The sequence below is a fragment of the Lutra lutra genome, chromosome 16 (assembly GCF_902655055.1).
Source record: "Lutra lutra chromosome 16, mLutLut1.2, whole genome shotgun sequence".
NCBI classification, from domain to species: Eukaryota; Metazoa; Chordata; class Mammalia; order Carnivora; family Mustelidae; genus Lutra; species Lutra lutra.
In genome coordinates this window covers 18,995,480-19,010,772 of record NC_062293.1, presented here as the reverse complement: position 1 = coordinate 19,010,772, position 15,293 = coordinate 18,995,480, and the positions used below count along the sequence as shown (strand labels likewise).

The 15,293-nt window shown below is 54.3% G+C and overlaps 1 protein-coding gene across 1 annotated transcript in view; it reads right to left on the bottom strand.

Moving 5' to 3' along the window:
* The window catches only part of MPP3 (MAGUK p55 scaffold protein 3), a 25,454-nt gene extending 10,161 nt beyond the window's left edge, over positions 1-15,293 (bottom strand). Inside the window, exons 1-11 of the mRNA XM_047707433.1 lie at positions 15,213-15,293; positions 14,823-14,899; positions 13,690-13,752; positions 13,377-13,495; positions 13,048-13,125; positions 11,612-11,692; positions 11,232-11,369; positions 7,491-7,572; positions 6,246-6,331; positions 4,781-4,855; positions 1,746-1,942 (exon numbers count right to left, since the gene is read on the bottom strand). Coding sequence (XP_047563389.1) covers positions 1,746-1,942; positions 4,781-4,855; positions 6,246-6,331; positions 7,491-7,572; positions 11,232-11,369; positions 11,612-11,692; positions 13,048-13,125; positions 13,377-13,495; positions 13,690-13,714 — 881 coding nt within the window. The 5' untranslated portion in view covers positions 13,715-13,752; positions 14,823-14,899; positions 15,213-15,293. The remainder of the gene's footprint in view (positions 1-1,745; positions 1,943-4,780; positions 4,856-6,245; positions 6,332-7,490; positions 7,573-11,231; positions 11,370-11,611; positions 11,693-13,047; positions 13,126-13,376; positions 13,496-13,689; positions 13,753-14,822; positions 14,900-15,212) is intronic.

Sequence of the window (15,293 nt, the reverse complement as noted above, 5' to 3'; positions counted from 1 at the left end):
GGATGGGGCCCACGCCACACCGGTGATGGGTGGTTACTTTCCTAGGGCTGATTCTCAAGGAAGGGAGGCCTCTCGTTCACTCTCATCCAGCCTCCCTAGCTCTGGGGACGCTGGGAGATTGCACAGCAACTCCCAGGAGAGTTGAGGGCAAGAGTTACCCTATTTAGCCCCCTCCTCCCCGTCATCAGGGAGCTAAGCCGGACACATTACCCAATTTGATCATCAGTGACCAGGCAATCACCAAGGCCTCACCTCGGATCTGAGAAAACACCCAGGGCTCTTGGAGGGGTCTAGAGTCCCACATTTAAATGCAGCTAAAGAGCTCTCCCCCGAAGACCCAGGAATCCAAGATGCACGTGGGTCTGAGGTTCCTGAGGAAAGAGGGCAAGGGTTCTCCAATTTCACCTCGGAACCATCTCTGTTGGAACACGGAGCTCAGGGCCGGCCCCTAGAGTTTCTGATTCAGCAGGTCTGGGGAAGGGCTCAAGGGTTTACATTTCTAGCCAGGTCCCAGGGGATGCTGACACGCCTGACTTAGGGACCGTGTATGGGGGTTGGGGGCACTGAGGCAGATGACCCCTGACATCTGTCACTGCAGCATTCCACACCCCAAAAGATGGAAGAAGGCTACAAGAGAGGCAATGCAGGCCGCCCCACCCTCCGGGCCAGCATTTACACTTCTGGAAATCTATCCAGAGGAAACCATTCGAAATAGGAGGAAGAGTCTCGCAAGCAAGGTGATGACTGCGGTCACAGCGGAATGGTGCAGACAGCTTAAAAGTACAGCCACGGGGAAGGAGCAAAGTCACCCAGAGATGCCTCTGTGCACACCCAGGTGAGGCCAAACCCTCCCAGGATGCAACCTCGCAGAGCCTGGTGTCCTCCTCCCCCAGAACCTGTCACATTTCTAGAAAGTGTCTGAACCACGTGTGACTTTCCGGCTACACTCATCAGCTCCTCGGTGGGGCGGGGGACAGAAACCATCCTCGCTGCCCGAGAGTGCATGGTCTACTTTCTGATGGAATATCATAGAGCTATTAAAAACCACACAATAAAGACGAGGTAATAATGTGGGAAATGCTAAAGGCACCATGTGAAGGGACACGGGACACATGCCCCCCTACCCTGCCCCGGCCAAAAGCATGACTTCCCATTCTTTCTGTGTCTCTCCCATAAAAAGCACACAAAGGGGGCGCCTGGGTGGCTCAGTGGGTTAAAGCCTCTGCCTTCAGCTGAGGTCATTATCTCAGCATCCTGGGATTGAGCCCCGAATCGGGCTCTCTGCTCAGCGGGGAGCCTGCTTCCCTCCTCTCTCTCTGCCTGCCTCTCTGCCTACTTGTGATCTCTGTCTGTCAAATAAATAAATAAAATCTTAAAAAAAAAAAAAAAGCACATAAAGGACATCTATCATGATGCCTCGATGGTGGCGAGGCTTCGGGGACTTTGTTTTCCCTCCTCCTCCTCTTCTGTAATTTTATATTTTATTTTTCAACTTTCTCGAAGTACGTACTATAAAACATACCCGTGTTCAGTGACATCATAGATTTCCATACGTGTATTTAAATCGCTAACGGCCATCAGCGCTGGTTAGAGCACAAGAAGACCGACCACAAGGGGGATGGGTACTTAACCTAGGCCACGACACACCGCTTGCCCTTCTGGCTGAAGCTCCGTCCGGGTACCCACGCCTCTAGCCACGCCACAGCTGCACCCCCGCCCACCCCAACAACACGCCCCAGACCCACCTTTCCTGGAACTGCTTGGAGGGGATGAGGCCAGCTCGAAGGTTGGTGTCCCCTACTCGCTTGGCCTGCCACCACGTGGGATCGTCCTGGCTGACCACCTCCAGGACCTGCCTCCGCTGGAAGGGCAGGCCCGCCTCCTGGCAGGGGATGGCCCGGTCCTCCCGGGGGTCATAGTGGAAGAGCGCCCGCATGAACACCTGTGGGGAGCGTGAGCACAGGTGTGTCTCTGGTGCATCAAAGGCTGGAGGACACCTCTCATGGGCCAGCAGGACGGGCAAGCAGCCTTGAGGACAGAAAGCTAATGGTTTCCTCTTGTTCTTCAAACCATTTTGAATATTATAGTCGGGAAATCCGTTCAGGTTCAGAAAATTAAGAGATGGGCCCCTCTATCTGAATTTCTCTTTCCAGCCTAAGTACTTCTTTATTTACCCAGTCTGCTGTCCTTGGAGCAGCCTCTTAGCTTTACACAAAGCAACAGCTAGGCCTAGGAACCAGCATGATTTTAACAAAAATGTTATTTTTTGATATGCTGACTGTCCCTAATGAAGTCAGTGGCCATCTGTTAAATAAGTGATCTAGACGCTTTGATGAGAGCACAGATACCAACAGCACAACTGTGACTGACTTCTCGTCACCACTCTGCAGTGGGCGACTGACATCCACTTTTTTTTTTTACAGCTCACCCTGCCTCATCTACCCCATCCTCGGCCACCCCAGCTCTTCCCTTTACCCTGAAGTCACCCCTCTAGAGAAGATGGCATTTGTCACACTTTCTTGTCCTATAATTCAGTGGATGGATTTATTTTATTTATCTCTATGACCAGACCACTAGGGCCCAATTACTTTAACAAACAGGAAAAAAAAACAAAAAACAAAAAACAAAAGAGTTTTCTGAGACAGATCTAAGTCATATTCCTTTATGTGTCAACCAGAAAAAAGATTCAGTTAGGGGCACCTGGGTGGCTCAGTCGGTTAAGCGTCTGCCTTCAGCTCAGGTCATGATCCCAGGGTCTTGGGATCGAGCCCCGAAAAGGGCTCCCTGCTCAGTGGGGAGTCTGCTTCTCCATCCCCCAATACCCCTCCCCCTGATTGTGCACACGTGCGCGCTCTTTCTTTCTCTCTCTCTCTCTGTCAAATAAATAAACAAAAATCTTTAAAAAAGAAAAGAGTTAGATAAGGTAAGAACTTTCTGGCCAGATATTCTGAGGACAGACGTTCTCACCCAGCCACAGATGTTATCAGGGTCCCAGGCATTCGGAAGAGGGTATAATCTTATATGGCCATCCCAGCTCAAGCTTCTGGATCAGAAGAAATATTTAGGAAGGATGGGCTAAGGGACAGGTTACCCATTTTCCTCCAGGAAAACCATGTTTTCCTCCCTGTGCCAAGTTAGAACCTGCACAAGCTGTCTATGGAGATTCATATAGCATATCCAAGAAAGAACCAGCTTCCATCAGGTAAGAGTCTATACTAGCAAGCCCTAGGGTTCAATCTAAGTGTGCAAAGAAGAAATAGTCACACAGAGATGATGTCTTCGTTTGCTGTCAAAATCTGACATCCGAGATATTGCCCATTATTGATCCCCAATCACCAAAACACTTGTCGACATCTACTCTGTGCCAAGTGCTGTGATGTCCCTTCTCTTCCTGCATTCCAGGCCCAGAGGCAGAGGCTGGGAATCATCTTTCTTTAAAGAAATGGGCATGCTTCCTTCCATCTGTTGAGGAAAAGTGTGTCCTGCCTTTCCTCTCCTTTCTGCCCTGGTTGCTAGTTCAGATCCCAATTTATTTGAAATCAAAGCAATGCCTTCTCTTGTCCTCTCTCCCACCACCTCCACTCGGGTCAGAATAATCTCTCCCAGAGGCATTTTACAAGAGCCTCCCTAACAGGTCTCCCTGCCTCCTGTCTCTACCCATTCCAACCCCACCCCTGCCACCGGAGCTCCCACATCCCCCAGGGTCTCACCATTTCAGTGTCCCCCCAGCCAGACCTCCAGCAGCCAACCCTGGTGTCTCTCTGGCCAAGGGCTTTCTCTGGCCACTGCTCTACTCTAATGCAGCCAGCAGGGAATGCTGGGAATCCGTACCCGGATACAGCCTGGCAGGAGTGGGTGCCCAGCTCCCCTGGCTCTTGGGTGGGAAGACACTTGTCTATGTGGGATCCCCGAGTTCCCACCGGGATGACGCACGCTTTGTTGCACTCACTGCCTTCCCTTCCCTGGGGAGTTTCCCGGGGTTACCTCCAAATGAACTACTTGCACTCGGACTCTTCATCTCAGGGCTGGCCTCTGAGACCTCAAACCAGGCCAGGATTATGTCAGCACCCTTAGGAAAGCATTCAAGGCCATTCAGAAGATAGCCTTAACCTACCTCCCAGCACAACACCTCCAGAGCCCGACCACGGTGCTCTCACCAACCCCCCGAATGTACTCCTCTCTGCACCTCTGAGCCTCAGTAGATGCAGACCTCTGAGCGCGAACTTTCCGCCCCCTCTTCTTTGCCATCGATGTCCTACTCACCTTCACCTGTCTCAAGCCTCACTTCCAGTACCCCTACTACCCAATCCCTTCCACAGTGTCCATGACTCTGCTCGGAACCTTTCTGAAACATTAGCACTAATCACATAGCAATGAAACACCTGCTCTCCGGCCTCCCTCTCTGAACCAGGAGTCCTCAAGGCTACCAACTGTCCCTGTCTCCAGCATCTGGCAGAGCGCCCGGCACAGAGGAAGTGCCCAAAAAAGGTAGGCTCACCAAAGAATTAAGCAAATGGCAGTTACTTAATTGGTCCCAAATCCAGCACATTTGGTACTTTCTCCTCTTCGTGGCCTTGATTTTCTATTTCAATTAAAATAACCTTGTCTTTTATTAGTAAGCCACGTCAAATCCTGTTTAGAAAGAGGCAGGTTACAAATAAATGAATCACAGCGTGACTGAGTTCAGTTCTCTACTGAGCGCGTGTTTGGAGAACCAGACATGTGATCTCTTCCAGAACGACTGCTTCAAGGCCCTCCCCCACCTCCAACCCCTCCATACCTTGCTGTCCTTTAAACGGTCCTCCTCCTGGGTGGCTGGAATGATTTTCAGGGTAATGGATCCTTGGGACTGAGCCTAAGAGGAGAGAGTTTGAAGCTTACCACCTCCCACGTCTAACCCTCACCCTCAGTGAGTTCAAGTCTTCCTGCCCTGATCTGGAAACTCACGTTCAGAAGGAAGTCAGACACGCCGCCTCCCCTGTGGGCCACCCTCCCAAGGCGGCTCCCATGAATTAACTAAAGCAAAACTCAAAACCCAGTATCCGCCTTGTCATGGGACAGAGGGACGTGGAACTCTGAATGAGCACCAAGGACAGAGCACACACTGAATTCGGCCTTTCCCTCCCTCCTGACTTCTAGAGCCCACAGGTCACCCTTCCTTTCTCTTTTCTCAGGGTTTTTTCATAACTAAGTTCAGTTTCACTTCCCTCCTTTGCTCCCATCTTCCCCATCAGTCTCTCCAACCTCAGGCTACCCCTGCCTTGCCAGGGTTTCCCCTTCCCTCTATCTGACACAGACCCTGCATCTCCATGGGGGGGGGGGGGCACAAGGCAGAATGTGGTCTGCCCATGAGAGCACATCTGGCCCAACAGTCTCCCCGAACCAGCACTGCCCTAAAACACAAGGAGCCCGGGGCCTCGAACCAGGGAAAGGGCAGGGGGCAGGGGCAGGAAGACCAAAGGAGCCTGCCTGCAACGAGGGGTCCCAACAGTGGGGTTCCCTCTCTTCAGATCGGCCCATTTCTGCCCCCTCCTGAACCATCAGAAACTAGCAAAGAGGGTCGTGTTGGGGGAGAAGGATAAAGAAGTGTTGAGCCTGAGGATAAAGAAGATAAAACTGTGATTGGAGCTTTTGACAACCGCAACTTAAACTAGCAGAATGGGTTCTGGAGGTTGTTTGCGTCCTAGCACTTAAGACCCTAGAATCCCCTCACAGACAGGAAGTGCTGTATCCTTTTCCTGATGTTTACATTCTGATCACAACCACACACTGGAGGAGGAACCCTCCTCCCTGTTCCTACTTTCCAGGAAAGGAAAGTGGAACCCAGGGGGACCTAATGGGAGGCCCAAGGCTGCCCGGCTGGAAAGTAGTGGAGGCAGGATTTGAACCTAGGACCAGCTGACCCGCAAAGCCCTTGTTCTTGGTCCTCCCTGTACCACAGCTTCTTTTTCCATATTCCTCAGCCCGTCGGAAGAGGAGGCCCTTTTGAGGGCCTGTCACAGAAGGGGCCTCGGGAAAGGGAGTGGGGCTATGCTGAAGAGGTCTGAGAGGCAGGTGGCCTGGGAATGCCACTCTTCTGTCTCCCACCCCAACCCTGGGCGTACTGCAAAGCCACTTTGCCTACAGCCTCCTCGTGAACACGGAGACTGAGGCAGAATCCTCCCTGGCTCCTAGAAGTACCTTGTTTGGGTCTCCAAAGACCACCCCCCACTTCCCCGCTACCCCGGGACACATGCAGCACGTACCAGAATCTGGCTGATCTCATCAGGGCGCTTATGCAGGACTGTGATCCCATTCACTTCTCGGAGCTCATCTCCAACGTGGACCAGACCTAGGAGACACAGGGGCTGCCCATCAGCACAGGAAGGGGCCCCAGGCCCGGGGCACCACTGGCACCCGCAGGAGGAGCCCACCACACGCACGGCAGACTCAAGGTGTGAAGACGGCCGGCAGGCCCGGATCTGGCTGAGTCCTACTGTGCGCAGGGTGCCCCACTCAGCATCGCGGCCTCCGAACTCCCCAGGGAAATCCCTGGTCTGCAAGCAGCCAGCTGAGACCCAAAACCCAAGGCCATTCTGCTAAGATATAATGGAACCTATGTCCAAACACACTTATTTTGGCATCGAAAGCCTGATTCTTTCCATTATAACCTCTGTTTCTTTAAAAATATCATTAACTCTTCACCTTCCTGGGTTAACAGACATACTCTTAGAACGTCTTTCTCAAATCCCAAGAAAACTTAAAGATGTCGTCGAGAGTATTAAACACACCTGCCCACTGGCCTCTGCTCTAACAACAACTGTCTCTGCCCACGAGGCCATAATTGCTTGTCAAAGAGACGGCCGGCAGCATGGGCAGCCCCCAGAAGGCGGTCAGGTGTGCAGGATCTCGGGGGTGGTCCCTACACCTGCTGAATCCGAATCTGCATTTTAACAAGGTGCGGGGCGGGGAGGGGGGGGTCGGTGTTTGTTAGTGTTTGAGAAGCACTGGTCTCCACAGGAGTGATCCCGGGGCTTCTGGGGTAACACCTCTCCCCACCAGGAGGTTTGCCTCCCAACCGAGTAGTTGTTTCACACAACAATGATTCTCCACCTGTTTTCCACCCAAACAAATCTGGGGCGTGAACACCCTTTCCTCCATAAGCGTGACAACCGGGGTGGCGGGGATGGGCGTCCCTGCTCCGCAGTCAGGAAACCCGTCAAGCCTGTGCTGTGGGTTCACCGACCCCAGTCCTCAGCGAGGCCAGTGCAGGAGCCCATCTGACCAACCCCAGCGTTCTCCGTGCCTGAAGTATGTTCAAACAATTACAATTTCTACCAGGCTCGGGAGGAAGGAAGAGAATTCCAGGCCCACTCCCGGAGAGCAAAGCACATCCCAAACAGGGGACCAGAGAGGAGAAGGAAAGGAGACTCATGGCCTTGGGGTGGGGTGGGGGAAGGCTGGGGCACACTGGCTGTCACCTCCACCAGGCCACCAGGGATATCACTCACCGCTGCGGTCTGCCGCGCCCCCTCGCATGATTCTGGCCACCACAACAGCCCCGGAGTGCTCATCCCGCCGGATGGTGGCGCCCTGCATCGGAGACAGAGCAGGCAGGCTCTTCAGAGGCAGCCCCAAACCTCAGACCCCGAGTCTCTGGACCCCACAGAGCCTCCCCGTCTCTCCATCACCCCAGAGGGCACATCAAGGACAGCTCTTTCCAGCGCTGAGGACGCACGAAACCAGCCTCTCATGTTGATACAGCACAGCGATCCCCACATCTCATTTTGGGGATGAGGGACAGAGGGTCGGTGAAGGTCAGCATCCCCAACGTCGCCCAGCTGCGAAGGCATGAAGGCTTGTGGGACGCTGAGTCCAGGGCTTGTCTCTCCTATCACAGCCCTTGTCTCTTGGAAAGACATTTAATAATAATTCGGAGAAAACGCGGTTGCAAATTCTAAACCTCTAATCAATCACAGAGTACCAGACCCTCTGTGGTTGCCGAGAGGCACCAATTATGACCAGCCAGAGCTCTGGGACCAGAACTTGGCCCGTGGAGCCCAGCAGAGATGATGTCTCAGATGAGAGGTGCTAACAAGCCCTCAATTTCGTGCACCCCGCAGGCGGGACCACGGCAGGCATGGCAGCAGGCGGTGACGCACTGCGCTCCGGTGCTGCACGGCCCTGGGTTCGAATCCACCTGCCACTCCCTGAAAGCATGCAGCCTTAGCAAGGAAGCCCCTTATCTCCTCTGAGTCCGCTTCCTCTGGGGTGGGGGACAGCATTTAACTTCCTGGGGCTGGTGCACGGATTCTATTGGGTGATGCGGGCAAGCCTCAATTATGTTGCACAGCCTAAGTGCATGCAGTAAGTGCTCAATAAATGTTAACCTTTTATGATTGGCTGTTACTGCAAACACACGGGCACGTTTGTTACTAACTCTGTTTATGTCACCTATTTGAAGTCTGCAGGACAAATACTGCTGGAAAGAGAAATCATCAGCCAAAAACCCCATGGTGTCTTGCCCCCTAGACCTTCCAACTTTTTGGCATCTCCGTCCATCCTGTCCTCCTTTCTCTACTCTTAGCAGAGTGGCTCCTCCCGTCTGGGCTGGTGCCTCTGTCCCCTCCCTCCCTCTCCAGCAGACTCAATACTTGCTCCCTGCTGACTCCTCCTGGCTCCAAAAATACTATCACGTCCCCCTCATAAGTAAAAAGCCTGCCCCTCCCTCCGGCAGACCCCATCTCTGCTCCCTTAGAGCAAGCACCTGCTTCCTCTACCTCTTGCCCTCCAAGTCACTGCCACCTGCACCCTCGAAGACAGCGGCCACCGCACTGACCGCCCACCAGCTGCCGGCTCCCACACACTCTCAGCCTTCTTGCCTCTGCCTCCCTCCTGTCTGCCTCCAGTGCCCCCCACACTTTGGGACCCTCTCCTAGCCAGGGTGCTGGTGACACCCCTCTCTCCCGGGTCTTCCCAGCTGACGATAGGTCTCCACGGCCCGGTCCTCCTCTATCTGCCTTTAGGATTGTGATGAAAGGGGCAGGATTCAGACCCGGACCCCTTCTTGCCTCACTGTCTGTTCTCTACCTATGTGGTCCCGACCTCTCAGGTGTGATTTGAACCCCTCCCGGGTGCAGGCAGCTGCCAGATCTATGTCTCAGAACAATTATCCCTCCACTTCCTGGAAGCCTCCGCTTTTGCGTTCAATGGGACCTAAGCTCCATTCCTTGGACGACGGCCACAGTGCCCACTAGTAGTCCCAGCTGGACATCTGGGCGCTATCCTGGACATCCCCTCCCCCCAGACTCCTGCCCAAACCAGGGCAGTCACAAAGTGATACTAACCTTTTTCCAACATATTTCTTGCATTTCTCTTCCCTGTTCCCACAGGCCTAGGTCAAGCCCCCTCTCTGGACCTCCCCGTCGGCTCCCCACCTTCACACCGGTCCTCAGCTGGCCTCACTCTCCGGGCCACCTTCTATTCGGCAGCCGGGAGATCTTCCCAAACCGCAAATCTGATCATGTTATTTTTTCTGTAAATTTTTTCTGTAAAACCTTACAATGGCCTCCTGCTGCCCTTGGGAACAAGCTGTGACACTGCGCATGGGCCATCGGCATCTCCCGCTGGTTCTGCCCTACCTCCGTCACTCCTAACCACAAACTTGGCTTTCCACATCCGCACCGGGAAGCCCAGAGCACCTTGAATATGACAGAGTAGGCAATGAGCTAGACAGGAGCAGGGAACAAGTGTTTTCCCACTGATGAAAGGGTGGAGGCCAAGTTCCAAACAGCCAGGACAGACCCCAGGGGATACGCCCATGTTCTTCCCTATGACCAGTGCCTTATAGTAACCTAGAGCTTCATTGTAATACATTTACATTGCGGTTTTAACCCCTTATTCTGTCCTCCCTCCCCCCTCCCCCAGAATGGCTACCAGAACAGGTCAGACAAGGACCATATGGGATCCAAAACATCTACCCCCAAACAACAGGAGTCCCTTAGATGACTGGCTGCAGCCTTTGGCAGAAACCAGCCCAGCTATGACCCATAACTTATCCAAACGTAAAAAGACAACCCTGATCTCCCAGTGTCCCACCTCCAGAGTGTCCTTTCCCTTAAACTGCTATTAAACCTTTGCTTGCTCCAGAGTCTGGTTCTGAATTCTTTCTTGGCCAAAATCAAGAACCAAGGCCAGGACACAGGACTCTCCGTTGACAAATATATCATGCTGTTTCCCTTACCCTGAATTTGCTCCGGTCATTCTACTGTGTGGGGTGCTCTTCCTCTCTCTTTTCCTCCTGGGAAACTTGTTCCTTTTCTTGGAATTCAGCCTGGGCATCACCTCTTCCAGAAAACCCCCATCACTCTCCTGTGACCTCCCAGAGGGCAAGGACTAAGTCTTCATCACCTCTGATCTGCAGGTGCCCAACACGGTGCCTGGCACACGGTATGTTTGCTGCGTCAATGGATGCCTGCCCCATTTTGCAAGGGGGGAAACAGAGGGGGCAGAGAGCTCCCCTTCCATTTGCAAAAGTGGTTTAGCTGAGGGCTCTTGCTAAAAGGTGAAAATTCAAAATGCCAGCTGAGACATTCTCTGGGGCAAGCAATCAACTCTCAGACTTCCTCCACACTCCCCCGTGTAATAAACAACCCTGTCCCTTTGCTCTGTAAATCAATGCTGCACTTGGCCCAAAATCATAACAATCTGTCAGCTGAGGAGAAGAATGGCTGCTGCCCAGTGCTCCCTCAGTATTCAGAGCAGGATTTGGCCAACTTTTCTGTAAAGGGCCAAATGTAAATATTTCAGGCTCCGCAGGCCACACTGTTTCCGTGGTAACTACGCCACATTGCCGATGCAGCGCAGAGGCAGCCACAGACGATACGGAAATGAACAGACATGGCCTCATGCCAGTAAAACTTTATTTACAAAAACTGGCAGTGAGTTGGTTTTGGCACTTGGAACCTAGTCTGCCAACCTCTGATGGGGACCGTGATGATCAGGGCTGCCCTGTACAGCTGCGCAGATTATGTACTGCACAAAGGAGCTTGGCCACAGTCAAGGGAGGCTGTGTACACCCAGAGAAAGAGGTACCTTGCACACAAAGATGTCACGGGGACTACTGGCAGCCCCCAATAAAGCTGCCATCACTCACTCCAGAGACTTTGGCGTGGAGGGGGGGGGTCTCTTCCCAGTTTTCTAGGTGGATGGGAGATGGAAGGGGTGGGGAAAGAGAGGTGGGCGTCACATACCAGGGGCTCCTTGTTCTTCACCAGGCGGACAATCTTCACTGATTCTTCATCAAAATCCTCATCAATATTATCAGGCAGAGGGGGAAGAACGGGGTCGAAATTCTTTTGGGCAACGGTGTCATGTACCATGAGCATGGCCTGTCAGGAAAGCAAGAGAAGTGACGGGCCAGCCCCAGAGCTCCCAGGGGTCAGGGGGCCTTGGCCGAGCAGTGATTTGGGGGTCTCAGGTCGCATGCCAGAGAAACCACCACCCAGACACTGGTACTGAGGACTCCCCCACTCAGAACTCTCCTTTCCTCAGCCTCCCGGCTGAGCGCTCCCCAGGGCCCCCACTCCAGGGGGACATGAGCTGCGTGGGCAGGCAGGGACTGTGTGACTACCCTGAGGTGGGGGGTGGACAGCAGCTGGAGCAGCTCCCTCTCGTCGCTGTGCACGGAGGCAGCCTGCAGCTCCTCCATCACCTGTGGAGGAACGAGGCAGAACGTCACACGTGGCTGCCCAGGCTTTGAGCCTGCTGGGAGTCTCTAGGGAAAACCCTGCTTCCTGAGCTTTGGACCCAAGGGTCCTCGAAGGAATGGTGACAGCACCCGAGAGTGCATGGGACACTCAGCCACACCAGGACTGACACTCTCAGGGAAATCACAGCCCGGATCAGAAGAGCCTGAGTAGCTCGTGTGCGTTACTCCTACTGGGAGCTAACTTACTAAGCCCTCACTAGGTGCTATCTGCTTCATGAGGACAAATTTTTTTTTTAAAGATTTTATTTATTTATTTGACAGAGGGAGAGAAATCACAAGTAGGCACAGAGTCAGGCAGAGATAGAGAGGGGGAAGCAGGCTCCCTGCCAAGCAGAGAGCCCAATGCGGGGCTCGATCCCAGGACCCTGAGATCATGACCTGAGCTGAAGGCAGAGGCTTAACCCACTGAGCCACCCAGGCGCCCCTCATGAGGACAAATTTCACAGTAAACTCAACATAGCAGCTATTCTCATCTTGCCATGAGACAGACGAGAATGACACAAGAGAGACTGAACATCTTGGCCAAGGTTGAAAAGCCAGGATTTGAACCTGGGTCTGTGTGGCTCTATTATCTGTGCTCTCACTGCTGTGCTATTTTCTAGATGAAGAAACTGGGGCTCGGGGTGGTTGAATGACCTGCGGTAGGTCCCATAGCTGGTAGGAGAGGCAGTGCCGAGCCTGGGAGCCTGAGAGCCTAACGCGCTCCTCATCACATCACATAGCGCAGAAAGGAGGGAAGGTCTGCACCCACGCCCCGCCAGGCCATCTCCTGGGGTTAGGTGAGTATACCCAGGAGCTGGCCTTGGCAATCAACTTCCCAAACCATGCAATATAGAGGGCAGGTCCGCGGGAAGTTAGGAAGCATTCCTTTAAAAAATGAGAACCCAGAGCCAGTAGAGGCGCACCGCAAGTCACGTGACCCCAGGACTTTACACTGGGCCTCCCCAAAGCACAGCACAAGGCGACTGTTTGACCTTCATGTCACCAGACCTCAACAGTCTAGAACTGCTGATATGATTCAAATGTTCTCATTTCACAGCGGGGGGGAACAGACTTTCTCGGGAACACACAGTAAGTGGGCATCCTCATGTCCCTGTGTCCCTTGGCCCAGTCCAGGGCTCACAAGTCCCTTTTTGCGCATTAAGAAGCCCAAGGAGGAGCAGGAGGAGAAGCAAAGGAGATGTCTCTTCCCCCTTTGGGCTCCAAGCCCCTATGTCCCCGACAACTTAAGCAATCGTGATGGAACCCTATGGAGTAGGGAGGGGGGCTAACAACGTAGGGGAAAACCTGGGGCTTACATCCTCAGCAAGGGCCACAGCGCTGTGCAGAACAGGGGTTGGACTTTGCCTCTCGTAATAGCGAAGCTTCTCGTGAATCTGCAAAGACAGCCAGTTTCAGGCTGGGGACTCCCAAGTCAGCAGCCCAGGTGCACCAGGGACACCCCATAGCCTGCCCACGAGATGGCCACAGAGTGGGTCACGGCTGGGTCAGCCCAAGAGAAAGCCACCCATAGTGGGCCAACGAAGACCCTCCTGGGGCAGGGGAATGGTTAAGATGCACTTGGGGCCTCAGCCAGCTCTGAAAACCTCTAGAAACCCTCAGCAGATGGGATGAAATGGGGCTTTACCTTCATTAAGTAACTGAGGCTTTTTTCACTGAAAACATCCCTCAGGAAGCCCATCTCTTCCTTGTGATTGGAGTCAGGTCTGAGCTGAGAAGTCAACAGTGCCAGGGTCTCATGCAAACCTGAGAAGAGGGTAAGAACACGAAGTATAACCCATGCCCTGGGTACTTCTGGCTCCGTGGGACCCCAAGGGGATCCTGCAGTGTGGACACTGTCTCCCCAGGCTCTATCTCCTAGGGCTCGCCAGCAGTCCCTGGGGCTGGTGGGCAGGGTCTTATCTCAGCGGCTTCGGGCAGGCCCCAGGAAAGGCACTCACCGGAGTCCTCCGACAGCACGGGCATGTCTGTGCCGCTCAGCTCCCGGGCTCTGCCTGCAGATTCTGGGAGAAGGAGGGTAAGTGGGGTCGATCCATATTCATTCCACCAACAGGGTTTACATGCCTGCTGTGTCTGTCCATGACCAATTTGGGGACAGAGGGTATGGGAACAAATAACTCTCCGCATGTTTTTGTTTGTTTTTTCATTTGTTTGTTTTCAGAGAGCAAAGAAAGAAAACTAAGACTTGCTGGCACCCCAGATGTGCCAAGCATTCTGCTGAGAGGTTTCATATGACACTTTTCTTTTCTTTTTTTTTTTTTTAAAGATTTTATTTATTTATTTGACAGAGAGAAATCACAAGCAGGCAGAGAGAGAGGAGGAAGCAGGCTCCCCGCCGAGCAGAAAGCCCGATGCAGGGCTCGAACCCAGGACCTGGGATCATGACCTGAGCCGAAGGCAACGGCTTAACCCACTGAGCCACCCAGGCGCCCCATATGACACTTTTCTTAACGTGCACAGAGCCCTGCGGAATGGGCGCTAATATCCCCATTTTGCTGATGAAGAAACTGAGGCTCAGAGGCGTTCAGTAGCTTACAGTTCAGAATCCATACTCTGGTGGCCTTTTCCGGATGGTATCAAAGGTATGAGGTGGCCCCTGCTTACAGGGGGCGCTCTGCTCTGTGGCACCCCCTGTGCCCTGTTCCTGTCGAGAGGCCCTGCTCAGGTCCCTTGTCCTCCACAAGTCCCTTGTTCACCTTCAAGCCTCTGGTCATACCTTCAGCAAGTACCCATCTGGGCCTACAAGCTTCCTCCTTCCCCACCGCCCCCAAGTCCCAAACTGAAGGCAGTACCCCCCAGAACAGAATGCGAAGAGGTGGAGAAATGTGAGTCGGGTCTCCACTACGCAGGACTGGGCAGCCCTAGCTCAGGAGCCCCTCCCCCCCGACCCCCCAACGTGCTCTGCAGCACGTGGACCTCAAAAGTCCTCCTTCGGAAGGGGACAAGGAGAGTAATGATTCATTCATTCCGCAGACATGGAGCCAGACCCGCGGCGCGGAGCACCGGGGACACCAAGATGCGAAAGAATGATACTGGGCTCTCCAGCCACCGCACCGCCCTCCGCCAGACTCACCCTCTGGCTCCTTCTAGCTGTGCCCCCTCTCCCGCGAGGCGGCCAGGCACAGACTCCAGCTCGCTTTCGGAAGAAACCTGTGGGACGAACAAGGAGCGCGGCTGGCCGAAGGGACGGCGAACCCCGGGGGCCGCTTGCGGGAGGTGCGGAGGAGACCCAGCGGCGGGAAAGGAGCGGGGCTCACCGGGGTGGGGAGGGGGTGAGCGCGGGGAGGAAGGCCGGGGGCCGAGGGGCGGGAACTCAGCGCCCCCTCCCCCAGGCGGGGAGCTCCGGGGGCCGCGAAGCCGCCGCGCGCACGAGGGGCGGGGCCCGGCGCCGCCTACCCGCCCCCGCCGCGCCCCCTCCCGCCGCCTCCCGGCTCCTGGGTCGCTTCCCTGCGGGGATTCCTACCTGGGCGCTCCGTGATCTCCGTTCCGCCACCGGGAGCCGCGCGGGTGCCGGGAGCCTCGGCCGCCGCTGGCTCCGCCTCCC